General features: G+C 52.1%; 1 protein-coding gene across 2 annotated transcripts in view; it reads right to left on the bottom strand.

Annotated features, from left to right (window-relative positions):
* Nucleotides 1-6036, bottom strand: part of Col16a1 (collagen type XVI alpha 1 chain) — a 51456-nt gene extending 45420 nt beyond the window's left edge. For both annotated transcript variants that reach the window (XM_029476770.1, XM_029476771.1), the window contains exons 1-6: nt 5854-6036; nt 4222-4328; nt 2228-2302; nt 2023-2140; nt 977-1100; nt 432-698 (exon numbers count right to left, since the gene is read on the bottom strand). In XM_029476770.1, coding sequence (XP_029332630.1) covers nt 432-698; nt 977-1100; nt 2023-2140; nt 2228-2302; nt 4222-4294 — 657 coding nt within the window. In that variant the 5' untranslated portion in view covers nt 4295-4328; nt 5854-6036. The remainder of the gene's footprint in view (nt 1-431; nt 699-976; nt 1101-2022; nt 2141-2227; nt 2303-4221; nt 4329-5853) is intronic.
* Between the last annotated feature and the right edge of the window lie 15172 nt (nt 6037-21208).

Here is a 21208-nt window from a genome sequence, read left to right as displayed (position 1 = left end):
GGAGGGAGGGAGGAGGGAGAGAGAGAGAGAGAGAGAGAGAGAGAGAGAGAGAGAGAGAGAGAGAGAGAGAGAGAATATTCCCAGAGGAAGATGGAGGAGGTGGGAGGTGGGCAGGAAGAGGGGGCTCCATTCAAACAGGGCCCGTCCTGTAAATGAATATACAAGGAAAAGTACTGCAGGTAAAGGAAGAAGTGTGAGCAAAGGTGCAAATATGCAAATTTGGTAGGTGATCCATCAGACTAGGATGGATGAGACTCAATAGAGAGATTCGAGGAACATGCCGGAGACATATAGAACCTGGGTGGTGGAGGGTCTGGAATGTTAAATTAGTTTGGTTAGGCCACATAGCTAAGGCGATGGCTCTGAAACACACCCTCAGGAGCTCACGGCTCCCTGGGAGGTGGGAGCAAAACCCAGGACCCAGTACTCACTGAAACCGGCTTGCCCTGCTCAGCGTCCAAGCCCAGAAATACATGTCCCCCAGGCCGGATGGATTGCCGGGGCCCCAGAGGCTGGGAGGAAGCTGAGACGCAGTCCACATGCACAGAGGCCACACGGCCTGCCACGCTCAGCATCAGTTTGTGCCAACGCAGATCGAAGAGCTGGGGCACTGGGAAGATGCAGGACACAAAGTCACCATCTTGGCCCTGTGCCCGGAGCTCTAGACTCCGCTCCTGGCTGTTGACTTCCAAGGAGATCTGTGACAAATTGGGAAAGAGAAAGGACAGAGATTCAGAGCTCTAGAGGCATAGCTTGGCAAAGCTGGGGCCTCAAGCTCATCTCACAGGAGGGGAGGAAGCTGCCTGGATCACAGAGAAGAGCATCCTGAGAGCATGCGTTGGGCACTGGGCACTGGGCGTTGGGCTTAGTCTCTCGATGGAGCGGAGAAGCCCAGAAGCCACAAGTTTGAATAGAAGCTGAGTTAGACTAATACAACCATCGCCCAAGGACTAGGGGAGGGAAGGGGTGGACTCACCTGCGGGTACCCATTTGCATCAGTCACTTGGAACAAGTACCATGTGTTCCGGAAGGTGTGTTTCTTCAGAAGGACTGTCAGGACCAGGGCAAACTCCTCTGGGAGGCCTCGAGGGAACACTCGTCTGTGGTGGAAAAAGAGAGGGCACTCAGAACTGACGAGTCTGCCGGCGACAAGCACAGCTCACACCCCCAAAACATACACACGTTCATCCTAACATATTAGCATCTTCTGCTCAGATGCTGAGGGTTGGCCGGCTCCTGGGATAGCCAGGGGTGACAGATGGAGGAGCTTGACCCCGTGAAGCCTCACGGGGTCTGATGGGGCAGGAGAGCATTAACAGCATCCTTGAATTATCATCTCAGAGGACTGGAGAGATGGCTCAGTGATTAAGAGTACTGGCTGCTCTCCCAGAAAACCAGGGTTTGATTCCCAGCACCCAGAGAGCAACTCAGACCATCTGTAACTGAAGTCTCGGGAGATCTAATGCCCCCTTCTGGCCTCTCTAGGCACTGCATGCATGTGGTGTGCACATACATAACATGCAGGCATAACACACATACAACATAATAAATAACTTAAATGTTTTTCTATCTCAGCATTACATTCCAACTTTGGCAAGGGGGCTCCCAAAGAAGCCAGCATGGTGTACAAGCCTGGGGTGGAAGGAGAGATGCTGAGAAAGAGACCAAGGGTTCTGTATGAACACAGCTACAAAGAGACATTGGCCAGCAAGAATCAGACTGCCAAGCGGCTGCTGCAAGTTAGACTTCACGCAAGGTAACACTCACATAGACACAGGCTCTTGACATCACCCTAGGGTTCTCAGGGTGACTGTGGGATTTAAACATGGTTCTGCCATTGCCTGTGAGATCCAGGCTGGGTTTCCAGGCAGCACACACACAAAAAGCCCACCCTGCAAGCCCAGTGGTGGACAATAGGTAGAGTTTTAGCAGGAGGGTACCCAAAACAGCCTCTAGGGCCAGAGTTCCTGGGGTGTAGCTGAGGTCAGTATGAACTCTGGGAGGCTTTCCAGAGTCCTTTACCGAGTTGGTTGGGTCAGTGGGGCAGCCCCCAGCCTCAAGATGAGTGGCCCCTTGGGGTTGCGGATCTTCTTGATGGCAGATGTCTTCATGAGGTTCAGTCGGCGGATTAGGTTGAAGCCTTTGGGACACCAGAGGAGAAGCACAGCTGAGGAGAAGCACAGGCTACTCCAGGAAGTGGGTAAGGGCTGGCGGAGGCTACACTCACCAGTCACGTTGGTTGATGGGTCACTACTGTGTTCTAGCTTGAGTCCTTCTTGCTGTGAAGTTGGGCACTGCTCACCTGGGACAGAGTTGGCCCGGGGCATTAGGAACTCAGGAGGGTGACTGCCCAGCAGAGCTCCCGGAATTCTCAGGAGGGGACATGTCCATAGTCTTTCTTCAGGACCTTTAACCTAGTTTGCCTTAATGCTGTGCTCACACTTGGCCTCTGACCCTGGCTGCCCAGGGAGAACCCAGCACATAGCAGGGAGGGCTGAGATCTGGGACCTGTCCCAAAGCTGCTGAGTGAATCAACAGCAGAACAGGACCAGAGTCCGGGGACCCCAGTCTCCCAACAACCCCAGCTGGGGCCGGGACTATGACAGGGAGTGAAAGAAACAAGAAATGCTAGGTGGGTCAGAGCCCAGGCAGTGGGGAGAGTGCTCGTGTTCTTTCTAGTGTTATTCCTAAGTTAGGAACAGAGGAAATGAGCTTCGGGCACCCTTGGTGCTACATGCAGCGGTGTATACATGACTATACACGCATGAGCTATGCATCCCATGCCCGCAGGGCTGCCACGTGCAATGTCACACGTGTCCTGGGCAATGGGTGGTGTTCTACTCCCCATATTCAAAGTAGAAAATCCAATAGCTTTTCCCCTGCACACCCAGCCAGTGACACAACAAAAAGAAATGGAGAGGCTGAGAGGACCACAAGCTCACGGGCATCATCACGCCTTAGGCTCCAGACAAGACTTATTCAAAAGCGCTATCAGCTTTTGAACAAGGGCACAAGTCTAAAGTCCCAAAGGGACAGGTTAGTGGCTATGAGCCTCCTTCTCCCTGAGGCTGTGTCCCTCTTCCTGGGACCAGAAATGTTGATGGGAGGTGCTACATCAAACAGACAGGGGCTAAGATCAAATGGCCCTTCCAGAAAAGCTGATGGGAAAGCCAGGCCAAGCCAGTCAATTCACCTTCCTTCCAGTAGATAGCCAACCCTCTGCCCAGCCTAGCTGAAAGATAGAGCTCTGTGTCCCTGGGCACAGTGACCCACTGGAATCTCCACCCCCAAGTCTGGCCGGAAAGACCATCACTGTCTTCAGCATCTCCCAGGCAATGGGTGACTCACCCTTGGCAATGGGCCCAGATTCCTTACAGATGTTGAAATCCTCTGCCCCAGGCCCTCCAAGGGACCCAGTGAGGGAGAGGAGGGAAAAACTCTTAACACACACACAGAAACACATGTGCATGTGTGTGCGCACACACACGCACACACACACATACGCACATGTACACATATGCATGGTGCACACACATACATGCGCATACAATAGCAGTCCCACACACCCCAGATGCCTGGACTTGGACCCTAAGAGTATGGCTCCTTCCTGGATAGGTGATGCAGCTACCGAGCCCAGAGGGCACCCAGCAAGGCCAGGCAGACTGCCTGGTCAATTTCCCTTGGCTTTGAGCCCTGGAAAGCTGCACGCTCTCCCTGTCCAGAGGCTGAGCCATGGGGTGGGCAGTCATCAGAGATCCAGGCTAGTGCAAAGGAGGAGCCTATGCCTGGAGGATGGAGTCCTGACCATAAGAAGGAACAGAGGGGCTGGGCAGCTTTCCGGAAGTGTTGCCTTTTGGAGGGAGAGTGTGGTTCTCTGCTCTTTCCCCTCTCACTAGACAGCAAGAAATGTAAAGATGTGCCTCAGAGGGAGCCTGTTCCCTCCCCACTGCCCAGAGACCCAGGAGTACATACAGATGCATGTACTGAGCTTCTCAAGTTGCAAAACTAGAGACACACAGAGACAACACACACACACACACACACACACACACACCAGCTCACTCACTCACACAGGCTCATGTATGTAAACACCGCCTGAGCTCACCTGAGCTCCACCCCTACACTTGCCCATAAATGCCAAATGGCTGAGATATACATGGTCACGTATGTGCAAAGACCCCAGCATCTCAGGGAGTCAGATGTAGGCCTGTGTCAGCTCACCTATATTTGTCCCATGGCTGAAGGTGGTCCAGAGCCCGAGCATCCACAGGCCGGGAGCCCAGGATGCCAACATGCTGGTCCAGAGAGATCAGCTGCAGCCTCAGCACCTGACAACCAGAGACATGGGGGGGGGGCTTCAGAGTGCCTAAAAGTGTGGGTAAGTGACAGCCTTCTGTGGGACCCGCGTACCAGGGACTGCAGGGGTAAGGGCTTGGCGTCAGTTCCTCTCAGAGGCCCCACACAAGCCTGGGGTGAGAATCTGGGCAGTAGTAATAAAGAAAATATTTAACCACCGGTATGCCCTAGACACTCACCAGCCTGAGCACAAGCCTAGCTGAAGCACAGAAGCAAGGCCCAGACAGCTTCTGCTATGTCAGGAGCTTGCCGCTGGGTTGAGGAGAGGTCTAGAGGGTTCTAAAAGACCACAGAGGCAGAGCAAGCAAGGGGCCGTGAGCAGAGGCAATTTATCAAAAATGTTTGGACAAATCCCAGGACTTTAACAGCTGTGTTCTGCACTGGTGCATAGTGGCCCAATACCTGGAGAGCTGTGCTCAGCTGAGCCCAGGTTAGCCCTGCCAGGCACCCACAAGGTCAGGGGCTGAAGACTGGACTGAGTCTCTTGGCAGAGATCACAGGGCTGTGTATGGGCCAAGAAAGCTTCCCCTTGTGTGTACAGTGGCAGGAGAGCAGGTCATCAGGGCTCAGGACCCCGTTGCCAACCTCTCCCGCTGATGGATGCTCGTCTTTTCGTTTTATTAAACCCTGATGGATGGGCCCAGATAAATCAATGCAGGCTCAGCAAGTGGCCAGCAGAGTCATATATCATCTGGCCCCTTCCAGGACAGGCAGATCATGAGCACACAAAGCCATGTGTATCAATACAATACACATAGGCTTATAGGCACATAGGTGCCGGGACTGTGCAATCAAACCTAGCTACAGGCAAGCGCACTAAGAGACATGAGAACTGATAAGCCCAGTTTACATACATGCTCCTGTCCAGAGCCAGACTATGAGCATCCCCCAGGAGGCTCTTCTGTTGGTACTCTCTTAGGCAAGTCCGATTTTGTACGGTGCCATGCTAACTTATCTCCCTTATTGCTGGATACAGAATAAAGGATGCCTTCACGCATGCACGTGTGTGTGTGTGTGTGTGTGTGTGTGTGAGGCTGGACTCTTGGGATGGATCTGTGCCCCCACCTCAGTCATCTCCCATCCTAGGGGTGTGCATCCCCCACTCTCCAACCCCAGCCTGACCTTCCCTTCCTGACAGCCAGTGGAAAGGTAGCCGACTATGAGCAGCATGTGGGTGCATGTGGAGGCGTGAACATAGAGATGGGCTCAACATGTTCACCACTCTGGCTCCTACTCCCAGGCCTCAGATTGAGTGGAGGGCTTGTAGGGATGAACTAGAGAGATGCTTCCGAGGAGACCCCGCCCCCCTCAACACAGACACAGATGGAGGCAGAGACAGCAGCACCAACATGGAGTTTCCAGATTGCCCCACGGCAGAAAAGAGCACTGAGGCCCTCAGAGAGGGCTAGCCACTTGCCCCAGGTCACATAGCGAGTCAGTAGCAGAATATGCCCTTTCAGCTCAGAGGGAGAAGCAGCCCAGTGCTGGCCCACTTACCAACGGCCCGCGGAGCCCTTCACTGAGCAATCCTGGCAGCCCCAAGGCTGCCAGCTATGGAAAGCAGGGCCAGGGGTCCACGGCCCACAGGAGGATCCTCGATCTCTCCCTGCCAGTCTGCGCTGACCCCAGCTTTTCCACGTCCCGAGTTCTCTAGACTGAGTGCAGCGCAGCGCGCGCGCACACACACGCTTGCTTGCCGGGACTGCCGGCCGCTCCTGGAGAGGGAAGAGGGCGGTTCCAGGGGGCTGGGGGCCTGCCAAGAGGCTAATGGAACACAGCTGGGCCGGCCCGCCAGGCTGGAGGAGGAGGGAGACCGCGAGGGTTCGGCGGCTGCGGAGGCGCTGGCCATTAGGCTGCACCGCCGCGCTCCTGGCCTGGCCCTGCGCCCGGGCCCGCCCGTCCCGCTTCCCCAGCCAGGTGAGCCTGCGGGTGAGCGGGGCAAGGCGGGACCCTGCGTGCCCAGAGCTGCCCTGGAAGGGGCGCCTGCGGCTGGCTGGCTGGCGGGAGGGAGGCCAGGCTAGGCGCGCCCAGGATCAGGCCCGGAGTTTACGGGACCTCCTTCGTGCCCCCCCTAATTTCCTTGGCTGAGACCCCAGAAAGCTGGAGAGGGCTAGGGACCCCTCCTCCATAGTCGTGGAACCCGCGACGTGGCTGCTGACCAAGCCTTGGTGGTCAGCTTTTTCCAGTGCCTGGGCCTAGCATTCCTAGGCTGTAGAACCTCTGCTTGCACTGGGAGGAGGGGATAGAACACCACTCCCCAACCCTGTGCTAAATTAACTCCTTCTGTTCTGTCCTCATTTCTACAGAAGGACTCCAGGAGGTTGGAAAAACTCAGATCCCTGCCCCCTGCCCCCTCCCTGCTCCCTGCTTTAAGAAGACTTTTTTAAAAATTAATTTATTTTGTATGTGTATGCGCAGAACGTGTACACAAGCATAGTTGTAAATCCCATGTTGTATGTGTGGAAGCCAGAGAACAATTGATGGAGTTAGCTATCTCCTTTCACAATAGGGGTTCTGGGGGAATCCCGCTAAGGTGGTCAGTTTTGGTGGCCAGCACCTTTACCTACTAAGCCATCTCCATGGCCCTCAAACTTGGTTTTGTTCTCTTTTTAACTGGATATTGAGCCTAGAGTTTGCATATTCTAGGCTAATGCTCCCCCCTTGGTGGTATAGTGGTATGTGTGTGTGTGTCTGTCTGTCTGTCTGTCTGTGTGTGTCTGTGTGTGTGTGATATGTAAATTTGTGCAGGTGCACACACACATGCTTGGTGGTGGCAGCCTGTTGCCTTTAATCTCATCACTCAGGAGGCAGAAGCAGGTGGATCTCTGTGAGTTAAGGACAGCCCGCTCTACAAAGTGAGTTCCAGGACAGCCAGGNCTACACAGAGAAACCCTGTCTCAAAAACAAACAAATAAACAAACAAACAAAAAAACAACCAAACAAACAACCCAGACCGCTCTGTTGCTCAGGCTGGCCTTGAGCTGGTCTGTAACGGAAGCAGACCTAGAACTTTCTATTTTTAAGATAGGTTCTCACTATGTAGCCCTGGCTGTCGTGGAACTCCCTTTGCAGACCAGGCTGGCCTTGAACTCACAGACTCCCCCTTGCTTAGAGAAGGCTGGGACTAAGGATGCACACCAGCACACCCAGCCAAGCCTAGATCTTTCAACCCTCCAGCCTCAGCCTCCTAAGTGCTTGGTACCCAGTAGGCCTGGTTCAAATCTACTTTTTATCTCTAATTCCATTTGCACATCTGTGAGATGAGATGCCTGCAGCTGCCCGTGTAGCTTTGTTAAAGGAAACTCATTAACATCTGTGAGAATGCTTAACCATGCTCTGGCATGTAAGAGGAGAGATATTTGCTGCGATTTTCATTATTGGGATCCTTAGCAGAGGACAGGGTCTGTAGGGAATGGGGGTGGGCATTAAGGGATGGGGAGGTTTGCTTTATATCCAGGGTCTAAAGAGGCAAAAACAGTCGAGTTTGGATGAACCTCAGAAGAGGAAGCGAAGCGGCTGCAGGGTATATGTTGGAGTTAGAAAGGAAGCGACTAAAGACCCTCCATCCCAAGGATGGCTTCGGTCGGAGTAGGTGGTTAAAGCTGTAGACCTGTGGCCCCATCTAACCCAGGCGGAGCCATGACAGGCCCGGGATTTCCCACCTCCATCCCTGAGTCAGCGGAAACCTAACCACGCTGCTACAGCCATGGAGGCGCCCCACTGTGGTCCCCTCAAGGAGCCTGGGCCCAGATGTGTGGTGGCAGTGGTGCGGCCTGCGAGGCGCTGAGCTCAGCAGGCAGGAAGTTCAGGAGTGGGGCTTTCAGAAGCTCTGTCAGGAGGGCTGGGCAGGCACAGTCGGGGTTGCTAATGGAGTACTGCCCAGCTCAGGGCAGGAAAAGGAAGGAACATCCACTAGTCAGGTTTACAGGACACAACAGCGGGCAGTGCTCACACTTCATCTCCACCTTTGATGGAGGAAAACCCAGAGTACAGGAACAAGTTGCCTAGCATCACATAACCCATTGGTGGTAGAGTGGAGACAATGGCCAGCAAACCTAAGCAGCAGAAACGACCACACCCTGTGCCATCCTGGCCATGCCCAGCCTTCACCCACTGGTACCCCTCTCTGCAGCTCTCAGAGTCGAAGATGCAGGAACCTGAGAAAGTGATGTCCTGAGACTTTCCTATTAGCATCCCAGAGGTGCTCATAACAACAACCAAACCACCCAGGCAGTGGTGGTGCACACCTTTCATCCCAACACTCGGAGGCAGAGGCAGGGCATCTCTGTGAGTTCAAGGCCAGCCTTCTCTACAGAGCAAGTTCCAGGACAGCCAAGGCTATACAGAGAAACCCTGTGTCAAAAAGCAAAACAAAACAAAACAACAAGCAACAAAGCAAAAACGTAAAAAAAAAAAAAAAAACAATCACAAAAAGAACAACCAAACCTAGGAAGGACCCTCTGACTGGGCCCGTCATCACAGTGTAGAGATATAACTCATAGGTCTCTTCACTATGAAACATGTGCACAGCCCCTGTGTGTGCTCACTTGCACATGCATCTAGAGACACTCATGTTCATACAGACCTGAACACACAGACAGATGTGACCCCCCCCACACACACACACACTCATACACAGAGTTAGATTCCTGGATATACCCAAACACAAAGAGGTACATCTCAGAATATATATGGTGTCAGGTGGAGTAGTATATGCCTGTAATCCCCAGTTACCCAGGAGTGTGATGAAGAAAGGTTTCCAGTTCAAGGCCAGAACGTACCTCAAAGTTTGTTTTAAACGGCTTGGAAGGCTAGGCTGGAAGCAGAGTAGTTTCGTACACAGGACTAGACTCCCTTCCCGGGACTGAAAAAAAAGTTTTGTATAGACTTGAGTGTGCACACACAGGCACATGCATGTACATAGACATGTGTGTCCACAGACATCCACATAAGAACACAGACATGTCCACTATGCAAGCAGAGATACCTGCAGAATTGCAACACACACAGATATGCGCATACGCTCAGATGCATATGCAGCTATGCCGACACATTTATATGCAGTCAGCCCCAGAAAGTCCCACACATGAGCAAGTAGGGTATCCCATGGGATTGGGCTCGGTGCCCTCACCCCAGATGGCATCGCCACGAGGTAATCAACGCTGCTAATCGCCACCAGCTGCCCTGGAGCCTGCTTGCCGCTGCCGGGTGGGGCTACCGCAGCCTCCTGGGCCTAGGGTAATGTGCACAGATGTTGGCAAAGCTCAAGGGCCTTTCCATTACCCCAGCTTGCCACTGGGGCTCCCCACCTGGCAGGGACTCCCCACCTGGCAGGGGAACCCCTGGGGCTGGGGGAAGGGTTAAGAGCCAAGATAGAGCTTGGTCCCAGGACAGACCCAGGAGCCCCCAGACATCTAAGCAGAAGTGACCCAGATGTCTTAGGCTTGCTCAGGGATCCTGAGTCACACACGTGCACACCCAGACTTTGGCATAGATGAACACAGATGCATACATGCCCTGAGACATATCACACCTGATGGATTGCTCACGAGAGATCTGCTTCTGCTTCTTCCTCCCAGTAAATGCCACCATAATTCATTTTGATGCTCAGGCAGCAGTCTATAGCTGGGCTCCTGCCTTCCATTCTGCCTCCCCCACCCCTGCCTGTCACCTCTATCCCCACAGTACAGGTCACATCCAACACTTCCACTGATACCACCCTGGCCCAAGCCACTAGCACTTTTTACCAGAGTCAATGCATAAACTTGTGAAGCCTCCAGCCTGATGCTCTCGGCCCACTAACCCTACCCAGGCCCCTAGGCCAGCCAACAAGGAGCTCCTTCCCAGCCTCTATCAGCGGCTGCTCAGCTTCATGAATAAAACCCCAATCTTGGGGGCCGGAAAGAGGACGGCTCAGCAGTTAAGCGCACTGGCTGCCCTCCCAGAGGACCTGGGTTTAATTCCTGGCACCCACATGGTGGCTCACAACCATCAGTAACTATAGTTCCAGGGGATCAAATGTCCTCTTCTGGCCTCCATGGGAACCAGGCAAACAGACATATATGCAGGGAGAACACTCACACACATAAAATAATAATAAATAGTTTTTAGAAAATTAAAGGCCCAGTTTTCCCCTCTAGCTGTTCCAAGTGCTTCATGATGTAGCCTCTACTTCTGGCCCTCCACCTTAACCCACAGGCTGTCTCCCACTTTCTTCTCCAACCATGAACCCCTACATTGGCTTGGCTCAGGGATTTTTATACTGTTGCTCTTTCTTCTTGGAGGGGTCTGCCCTACTCTTTACAGACTGGCCCTTTGATACCCAGGTCTCCACTGAATGCCCTCAGTGTGGAAGAGTCCCAGTGGGACTTTGTCACATGGCCCCTGTGGGAAGCTCTGCAAGGCTTCAGTATATGTCCACATATTATCTTTCTGACTGACCATGTCTGCCATTTCTAGCACACAATGGCTGAACCCAGTGCCTTATAGACACACATGAGTGATTGAATGGGCTATACTTGTACCCTGTCCACCCTGCACTCAGACAGACTGCACTTTCATGAGGCATCACATACACACACAACCACACACACACACATACACGGAGTGTGCCATGTGCTGACACACGCACACACAAATGCACACACACAGCTTCTGAATCAGGGAGAAGAGATTGTGAACAAGACAGGTCTCTAGCCGGGCGTGGTGGCGCACACCTTTAATCCCAGCACTCGGGAGGCAGAGGCAGGCGGATTTCTGAGTTCGAGGCCAGCCTGGTCTACAAAGTGNGGGCCAGGACAGCCAGAGCTACACAGAAACCCTGTCTCAAAAAACCAAAAAAAAAAAAAAAAGACAGGTCTCTTTTCTTTGTCCTCGCATGTCTCTGGTGTCCCTGTCTGTCTCACGGTGTCTGTCATCTCTTTCCCCCTTCACAGTGACTTGGTTCCTGTCTTCCTTCACTGTCACCTCTTCTTCAAACTCTCCCGTGTGCCTCTGCCTTGAGATCTGTGTCTCTGAATCTGCACTTCTCTCTGTCTTTTTCTCATAATCCTGGAGTTTATGTCCCCTCCTGTCCCTGTTGCTGACGTTCATGCTAGTGTTTCTCTGCCTCTTGCGCTCTGTCTGTCTGTCTTTCTCCATCCTGTCTCTCTCACCTTTCATTTCTCTCTAGCACCAATATACCTGTCTGCAGTGTTCTCCCCAAGCCCACCTTCACCAGGGTCTTCCTCTGTAGCCACGCCAATCCTTGAACTCACAATCCTCCTGCCTCAGTCTGCCTACTACCGCACTCCCATGTGCGGCTGTAACTGTTTCTAGGTCTGGCTTTCTATCTTTGACTGTTTTCTGTCTTTCATTCTCCATGCTCCTCCCAGTCCTAAATCAGCAACAGCTCTGCTGTCCCCACAGCTGCCTGCATTCCTGTCTTTCACTGCTGGCTGTCAGCTTTGTTATGGTCCTGGTGGGAGGGCCAGTGCTCTGTGCCCTCCAGCCCTACAAGACCACACCAAACTAAAGTCACCCACCACCCAGGCCTGGCAACTAAGGACTGGTAAAAGTCACCCACCACCAGGGCCTGGTCAGAGCATTGAGCACATGACCATCCTTTTGCTCGATATGGCTACCTTGGATCTTCTGGAAAAGAGAGCCCAGGTCCCAGGAAGCTAAGTTGTAGACATTCTAGCTCGAGCAAGACCCTTGTGGTTGCCTGGGCCCCAGCCCTGCTGGCTCTTTGAGCTCTTCCTACTCCATGAATGAACCACGGAGAAATGGCAGGTGCGAAAATCTCACCTCTACCTTTTCTGCAACTCCAGCCCTAGGCTCCCATTGTAACAGAAGGTAAACTGTTGGTCACACCTTGCCTGGTGTGAAAGCAAGCCACGAGAGAGCTTTACCTAACTGCTCTCAGCCTGTGGGTCCCAGTGGAGGAGGAATTTCACACAGCCCCTCCAGACACACATGGACAATGTATGGAGACATTGCCACAGGAGAAGAAAAAAGCGACACTGGCATCTAGAGTAGAGGCCAGAGCTGTTAGTAAACACGCTCCTGGGTCCAGGACATTCTTCCCAATAAAGACGCGTCTGGCCCCAACGTCACGAGTGGAAAACTATGAAATCCTCCCTGCCTCCCAGGGCTAATGTAGCGCTGCAGAGTCCCATGACCTCCTTTAAACTCTGACCAGGGATGGGAGTCATTAGAAGACCCAAGACTCTAGAAGAGTTTGACCCGACTTCTGCCTTTAATAACCTCCACTAACATTTATTGAACCCATATCAAGCACTGGCTGGTACTGTCTATGGAAAACTCAATTTAGTCTCACAACACCACGGGAAGCCCCAGTGCTATTACCAGCTCCATTCTAAAGGTGAGGAAGCAGGCAGAGAGAAAGAAAGTGATCAGCACAAAGTTTCACAAAGGACACAGACGGAACGTGGATTTGAACTGGTCACTGGGGACAAGTCCAAAGGACAGAGTGCTATCCAAGGAAGAGCCCGTATGACAGGAGTCCCAGCAAATCCTTCCTTCCTTCTACTCCTTCGTCAAAAGGGATGCGGTACATCATTGAGCGCTAAGTACGGTAGTTCTAGGCAGTGTGGTATTACCACCGCTGCTACATCAGGACGGCGGGATTCGGAGATTTAACTCTCAGAGTGAAGAAGGGCTGAGAGCTCACCTTTGCTCACAACTTCTGTGTATCAGGCCATCACAGCCTCTGTGAAGGAGGTGCTGTTGTCACATGGGAAAGGCTGGGTACACAGAGTGCTGGGCTTCTAAGTTCCCAGGTGACATGACCCAGAGAACCACACTGAGCAGCCTGGGTGGGCAGGCAAGATGTCAAGTCTGGGCCTGGGCTTACACTCCGCTCTGTCTCTTCCTGAGTGTAACTTGGGGCTATCGCATGACTCTTCTTCTCAAAGCACAGCCTCGTCTGTCACTCATGGTTACTGTTAAAGGAGGGCAAGATGGCAGGGGCCTGGGCTCCCAGACACTTGGGAGGTGAAGGGGGTCATAAGTTCAAGGCTAGCTTGGGCTACACAGTGAGACTCTGGGTGTTTGTTTGGTTTTGTTTCTTTGTTTAAAAAAGTTTGCTCATGCTGGGCAGTGGTGGTGGCTCACGCCTTTAATCCCAGCACTTGGGAGGCAGGGGCAGGTGGATTTCTGAGTTCGAGGACAGCCTGGTCTACAGAGTGAGTTCCAGGACAGCCAGGACTACACAGAGAAACCCTGTCTCAAAAAAATAAATAAATTAATTAATTAAAAACAAAACAAAACAAAACAAAACCAAAACCAAAAGTTTACTCACCTATAAAAATCAAGTAAGACTTGACCCTGGGATAAATAAGGGTTGGATTCCACCCCTACCATTTATTTATCAATGAGTTTTGACAACGTATTCCCCCCATCATGGAGTGGGTATCCTCCTTTTGTTGGCAAAATAGAATTGTCGTCCACACTTCACAAGAAGGGTTGCTTAGGGAGTGCCCATAAAAGACTGAGTGTAGTTCCTGGAACCCAATAAACATTAGCCATTCCAGACATACAGTGAGTGTTTGCAAGCTCAGCACCACAGTACACATGTGCTCCCGGCTGCCTTCCCTCTCCCTCTTCTGCTTCCCACTCAACATTAACTTTAGATTTGTTTTTCTTCCTTCTCAACTTGTGGATAGGGGAAGAAGGCAATTGGGACTAGTCTCCCAGATGGGTATATCTGAGCAGATGCTTGGAGGAAAGAGGACAAAGAAGAGATCCAGGAGAGATGCCTGGTACCCAGGAAGCAGCCATCACTGATTGGTTAGAGCATCCAGTGTCCTGCTGGACACCAGGCCTAGAAGGACCTGGCTTGGGTACCATTTTCCCAAAGCCAGTGGCAGAGCCTAAGTGTTTTTGTTTGTCTTTATGTAAAGGAGGCCCACCTCCTGCTGAGGACCAGAGTAAACCAGTCAGTGTCTTGGTGAGGTGCAAGAGGATGGGAGGAGCCAGAGACTCTTCCCACATTCTTTCTTCGCATGCGATGGCCTCAGACTGTTGAGACATCGAGTCACAAACTGGTACAATCCTGGAATTTCTGGGTAGAAAGAAGCTCTGGCTGACATTGGCCTTTACCTCCTTCCAATGGCGCCCGCCCATGGCTAGGCTGTGGAGGCCTGACAACTTGGCTAGCAAGGCAAGCTGCAGCAGTGAGGCAGGCAGGCATCCAGCTTTTCCATCAAGAAAGAAAATAAAAGATCAGAAAGGGTCTGCCCCTGGTTCTGCAATTTCCTGGCTTTGTTCTCTAGGCCAGCTGTTCTCACCCTTCCTGATGCTGCAACCCTTTAATACAGCTCCTCCTGTTGTGGGGACCCCAAAACCATAAAGTTAGTTCATTACTACTTCATAACTACAATTTCGCTGCTGTTATGAATCATAAAGTAAAGATCTGATAAACGGGATATCTAATATGCAACCCCGAAGGGCTCATGAGCCACAAGTTGAGAACTGCAGTCCTAGGTTAAATCTTTCAATTCTGTGAGCCACAACCTCCAACTCTGTTGAATGGGATGATCTGTTGAGAGGATTAAATGAGGCCGTTTATGGAGGGGGCTGGTCATGTGCTGAGGACTCCAGTCCTGTACCTCACAGCCAGGGTCATCTGACATCTCCTCTGAGCCCCACTTCTGTCTCACTTTATTATTTACCTGACAGCCTTTATTAAGAAGCCAATGGTATTTCTGACCAGTATGATAGCTTTTTCTGTGGAATGGTCTAAATAACACATAAAGAAATAAAAATTGACTTTGGGGTTTGTTGGCCTTGACCTTCAGTTAAGGCCTGACACCAGCATTTGGGGTCAGAGGAGACAGTGGTTGGAGTGGTAGTGTGTGTTGGGTTCAAGGCTAGGTCGGCTTGGGTACATTTGGCTTTAGGTGGCTCCGTGTTCTTTGGCCAAAAAGGGAAAGCTGAATTTGGGGACTCAGCCTATCCATCTCTGAGTCTGGAATCTTTTTTTTTTAATTCAATCATGTTTGTGTCCAGATTTACTTATTAGTTTTTAAAAGATTTGTTTATTTTATGTATGTGAGTACATTGTCGCTGTCTTCAGACACACCAGAAGAGGGCATAGGATCCCATTGCAGATGGTTGTGAGCCAATATGTGTGTTGCTAGGACTTGAACTCAGGACCTCTGGAAGAGCAAGCAGCCAGCATCAGTGCTCTTAACCGCTGAGCTATCTCTCCAGTCCCCCCCACCCCCACCCCGACTCTCAAGTCTGAAATCTTAAGGTCCCAAACATGTTCACCACTCAGGATGGAGAATGGGCTGAGGACTCAGATCTGTGTGAGTCCCAGCGTTCCTCTACTGTCATTCATTTCCAGGATGAGCCTCAGTGTGCCAGCCACTCCATAGCCATCCAAGGTCTCCACGCCACTGTAGCCCCCGCCACACAGAGGAGAAAAGAGACATAAATGACAGACATGGCAGCTAGCTGGCTGTGCTGCGAGCACACAGAGCTCTGCTCCCAATCTGTCACAGCTACTTAACAATTTTCATTTATTACTGTGTGTGATGGAAGGGCAGATGCTCATAGTTCAGCACTCATAGGAGGTCACAGGACATTGGTTGTGGAGACAGTTCTGCCACTTTGACAGGGGCCTGGGGTTCGAACTCAGGCCGTCAGTCCTGCGCAGCAAGTGCTGTCCCAGCTGAGCCATCTCGCCAGCCCCTACTACTACTTTTTTTAAAAAATTATTTTCAGGAGCAGCATATCCTAAGTAAGTTTTTCCTTGTTCTTCTCTTACAGGTGAACAAGCTGCCAGTCTGTGGTCATCCGCAGAGGGACGCATTACTGGACAGGTCCTACAAGAAGCCAGGCAAGTCATTAGCTGAGAGCAGAACAAAGATTTGAATATCGGGCTATCACTCACTGGTGCTGGTCCCCTCTTGCCCTTGTGACTCAGTTTTCTCATCTGTATAATGGGCAGTGTTTGCTCCAGAACCTCTAAGATCTCAAGTAGGCCATTTGTCTAGACCAGGTCCACACCCAGAATACCAGAACAGCCTAATGAACTTGGGTGGTGAGGGGCAGGTGCAGACGTGACTGTCCAGCCAGGGATGGGCGCATCAGCCAGATGCACAAAAACAACCAAATAAATCAGGCCAAGGAACTCCTAATCCTTCCCAGCTGTGGCTGCTACTGCTCACAGGGCCTGGAAGCAGGGCACTGCTTGGCCAAAAGCAGAGTCTGGCCAAGAGACTCCGAGTGATGCCTGGCCATCAAGACTGACTCTGCTCCCGCGGGGGATGTGAGAAGAGGCCCTCCGGACTGGTGACTCAGACCTCCCTGACCCCCTCCTGGGTGGGCACTTTCCAGCGCCTACGTCTATTTTTAGACCTGGCTCCAGGTCTGAGCACAGAATAGCAGGAAGGAGGACGGAGGAAGCTTGAGACGCCCGCGCCTGAGTAGCTCCTCCTCTAGGGCTCAAGCCTTGAGGCCCTCCAGCTGTCCACCTAGAAATGAATAGAAGCACGAGGGTGAGAGCGTCATCTCCTACGTAGGGGGTGCATCGCAGGCACCCCCTCCCACCAGGCCTGGCAGTTCTAGAGAGCTGGGTGTGGCCTCTGTTAAGTGAAGCCAGGAGCCTCCCGTTGCTGAAGTGTTTGTCTATTGGACTGAAGGCCAGGAGGGGCCCTGACTACTGAGCGGGCGAGATTGAGAGCTGAGAGAGCTGCCAGATTCAGGAATCCAGCTCCCACCTAGCTGTCTGTCACGCCCCCAGGACTCCCTATAGCCACACCCTCACTGACCACGCCCTGAACTACTGTTGCCCTCCTTTATGGAAAGCGAGCCCTCCTCCCCACCCCACCCTACCCCTGTTTCCAACTTTGCCCTGCTCACCCATGACCAACTATCCACACTGTCCCAAGGTTTAGAGGGCCTGGATGTTGGGGCATGGGGCAGATGTGAGAGAATTGAGCACCCACCTTTAACCCCCGCCCCAACCCCTCCTCTCTGGCATTAGATCAGAGAGGAAAGGCATCGGGGGGGGGGGGCTGGGGGATAGGAAGTCAGCAGTGGTGAGGCCTTTGGATACCTAAGGTGTAGGAAGCATCTGCTTGAGGCAGAGAAGCTAGAAGGGCTGAGACAGCTCTGAGCACCGGAACAAGCTTGTAGAGACAGACCCGGGGCCTCACGATGGCTCTTAGGTAGAGAGAGGCCCTTAGGCCAATAACCCACCACTAAGCCCCAGAGGGTGAGGTCACATTTCTGAGGGATGAAGGGAGAGCAACACATGTGGGCTTTTGGGAAGTCCGGGTCGAGGACCATCCTTCTGTGGTGAGGGGCGGATGATGGGAGGTAGAGCCCGTTCTCCCGGCACCCTCTAGTGGGAAGCTGAGGAATTGCGGAGACCAGATGGCGGAGGGGGGGGGGGACGCTAAGCCTCCTCCCTCTCTCTGTTCCTCCAGGACCTGCACACCACCCTTCTGGGGAATATCCACAGGGTTTCCCTCACTGGAAACAGGAGCCATTCTAGGGGCGATATTCCAGCCCCAAGCCCTGCCTGTCTCTTGTTGCTTAGGATCACTTCCAAGCTGCATTCTGTCTGTCCCAGCCACTGGTCCCTGAAGCACCTGCCAGCTGCTGCTTCCTGTCTTTCTCTTGCCCCATCTATTCCTGATGGACAGGCAGTGTTTCTACAACAGATATCTAGCAGTATAACTCTCATGATTAAAATATCCCCGTAGCGTCTCAGGGTCCAGAGAAACTTCACACTTGGGACTTGAAGTGGTCTCTTCATCATTAGCCTCACCTTCTGTGGACTTCATCCCACTGGAGGCTCCTTCTGTCTTTCCATCCCATTTTGAGCCCTCCCTGACATTGACCTAATCCTTACCATTGGGGGGCGTGGGTAGCTTCCATGGCCCCCAGAACACCTCTACTACGTACAGACCGGTCTCTGCCTAGGACTCTAGCTGCCGGTCGTTCTGCAGGACAGCATATCGAGTTAGTAATTGCTTTCCTCTTCCTCTCTCTCCTCCCATTTCCAAGCCAAGGCCTTTGATTTTCCTAGCCTGGGGGAACTGTGCTGGGTAGCACACAGGAGCTGCTTGAAGTCTGATGGCTCCTGCCTACTTTTGAAAAAAGGAACCTTCTGGAAGCAACTGTGCCAGGTGTTCTCAAGGGAGGAGCTGAATAGGACAAAGGGGGAAGAGGTTGGTGACTGGTTGCTGGGGAGCGGCAGTGGGGGCTACCGAGGGTGGAGACTGTCCTTAATAGATGACAGGCTCCACAGGGGTGGGGGGTGACGCAGCTGGGGAAACCGGAACCTAGGTATTGAGATACTGGCGCTGTCCCCAAGCAACAGAGGAAGAGCTGGCTCGGTGGCTCTCAAGACTCCCATGGGGTCTGCAACCCTATAGATGGAACCACAATATGAACTAACCAGTACCCCCGGAGCTCGTGTCTCTAGCTGCATATGTAGCAGAAGATGGCCTAGTCGGCCATCATTGGGAAGAGAGACCCCTTGGTCGTGCAAACTTTATATGCCCCAGTACAGGAGAATGCCAGGGCCAAGAAGTGAGAGTTGGTGGGTAGGGGAGCAGGGCGGTAGGAGGGTATAGGGGACTTTCTGGATAGCATTTGAAATGTAAATGAAGAAAATATCTAATAAAAGAAAAAAGACTCCCGTGGGGCCCAGCACAGCGGGCCTCTCCCCGGGGGTAAGGTGGACCACGACGGGAGGCAGCTCTTCTATGGTGTAGGAAGGAGCACTGGATCCTTGCATGGAAGAAGAAAGAGTGAGTCCAGGAATGGGTGAGATGGAATTTTCTGCAAACTCACAGCAAAGAGCGTAGAGTGGATCAGATTGGAGGAGGTCTTCAGACACAGGGTCTTTCTTGGGCCAAGATCCCTACCTGCTGCACCAGCCTGTGTGCATCTCAGATACAGAGCTAAGAGCATGCGTTTGTTCCAGAATCACTGCCTCGGGGTCCAGCGTGGGGTCTGGCTCGGAATAAGCGTTCAAAAAATGTTTGCGGGTTTTATTTTTGTTATTGTTGTTGAATTCACTTTTCCTGGAACAGGAGTCAAAAAGTCAAGTCTGTTTCAGCGCTATACACAAGGGCGTCCCTATAGCCTTGCAAATAAACTAACACTTAATCCCCTCTCCTAGCTCACAAAGTTCCCTCACCCTCACAGCCTTGTCTCTGCAACCCACCCTCCGTGTGGGCTCCTCTCCAGCAAACAGCGTTATTTGTAATTCTCCCAAGCTGCCAGGTTGCTTCATGCCTCCATGCCTTTGCTTATGCCGCACCTCCGCCTCTGGTGCCCTTTCCCCTCTCTCTGCCTGCTGAGCTTTCAATTAGTGTAAGTTCAGCGCAAGTCTTCCCTTCCTGGTCTTGTCTGACACTCTCCCCTTCCCTGCGAGGCAGAACAGACCCCTCCTGCTCTAGAACCGATTGCTCCTAGCTACATTTGTCTTCTCCCCAGGCTGTATCCCAGACTCCTCCGGTGTAGCAAGACACCTGTGCCCAGCATCATAAAAATGGCTTTCTGCCCCCCCCCCAACACACACACCTTGGATTAGTGGGTGTGACCTCAGCATTCCTTCCAGCCTCCGTTTCCCTCTCTCTCACAAAGGAGGAATGGAACTCAATGGTCCCCGGGTTCCCTCCTTCTGTCATTGAGTTTGTCAGTGATGGCACATAAAACACAATTCGCCTGTATCCCTGCACACCAACTGAAAACAGTGCATGTTCAGACATGTACATGCTCATGGCAAAGCACACAGCCACCAGGAGCAAGCCCCGGCTAAGCAGTTGCATGTGACCCACACGTAAAAGTGTGTAGCCTTCTGGATGCAGATGCTTGGCCCTCCCAACCCATCCCCAGTCAGCCCCTGGCCTTGACAGTGAAAAATTCAGAAGCAGTCAGGGCTGCCGGTCCAGCATCCAGTTAATATTCAAGGAACGAACCTTCTGCAATATGCATGCCCTGAGGCTGGTGTCCTGTGGGGCTCTCCCTTTCTCAGGCCTGCACAGGCTCAGCCTCCTATCCCACCCACCCCAGCTGTAGGCACAGACACAGCCTGCCTGTAGCAGACCGGCCACCAAGACCCAGACCCTCCGTTCTGTTTGTTTTCTGGGTATTTCCCTCCCAGTGTCTCTTCATCCCTTCATTCGGTATTATCTCTGAAGTCACTATGGTGTGCCAGGCAACCAACATGCATGGCAGTAACGATGACCCTGTTCTGCACTCAGAAGCTCACAAGCCAGTGGCGGAGACATACTAGATATATAATTTCACATAAAAATATATAGCACTATGGAAAGATTAATATGATGTGATTTCAGGAAAAAAATGATTCGGGACCAGTGAAATGGCTCGGTGGGTAAGGCATCCATTACGAAACCTGAATACCTGGTTCAATCCTGGTAACCATATGGGGAAAGAGAGAAATGGCTACCACAAGTTGTTCTCTGACCTCCACATACACATAAATAATATGTGCATGTTCATACATGTGTGTGCATGCTCACACACACAAAACATGTTCTATATATGCATATATATATATATACATATATATATATATATATTGTTTAATGATTCAAAGATGGCAAGATATAACCATGGCCCTTCTGGGGTTCACTATAACAGTCATTAAGAGTAAGTTAGGGAGCTGGGGAAATGGCACAGTAGTTAAGAAAAACATTTTTTGTTTTTGTTTTTGTTTTTTTGAGGCAGGGTTTCTCTATGCAGTCCTGGCCTTTCTGGAACTCACTCTGCAGACCAAGGTAGCCTCAAATTCAGAGATCAACCTGCCTCTGCCTCTGCCTCTGCCTCTGCCTCTGCCTCTGCCTCTGCCTCTGCCTCT

Source organism: Mus caroli, chromosome 4 (assembly GCF_900094665.2).
Source record: "Mus caroli chromosome 4, CAROLI_EIJ_v1.1, whole genome shotgun sequence".
Taxonomy (NCBI): domain Eukaryota; kingdom Metazoa; phylum Chordata; class Mammalia; order Rodentia; family Muridae; genus Mus; species Mus caroli.
Note: the sequence above shows the minus strand (reverse complement) of the source record. Positions and strands in the feature narration are given on the sequence as shown.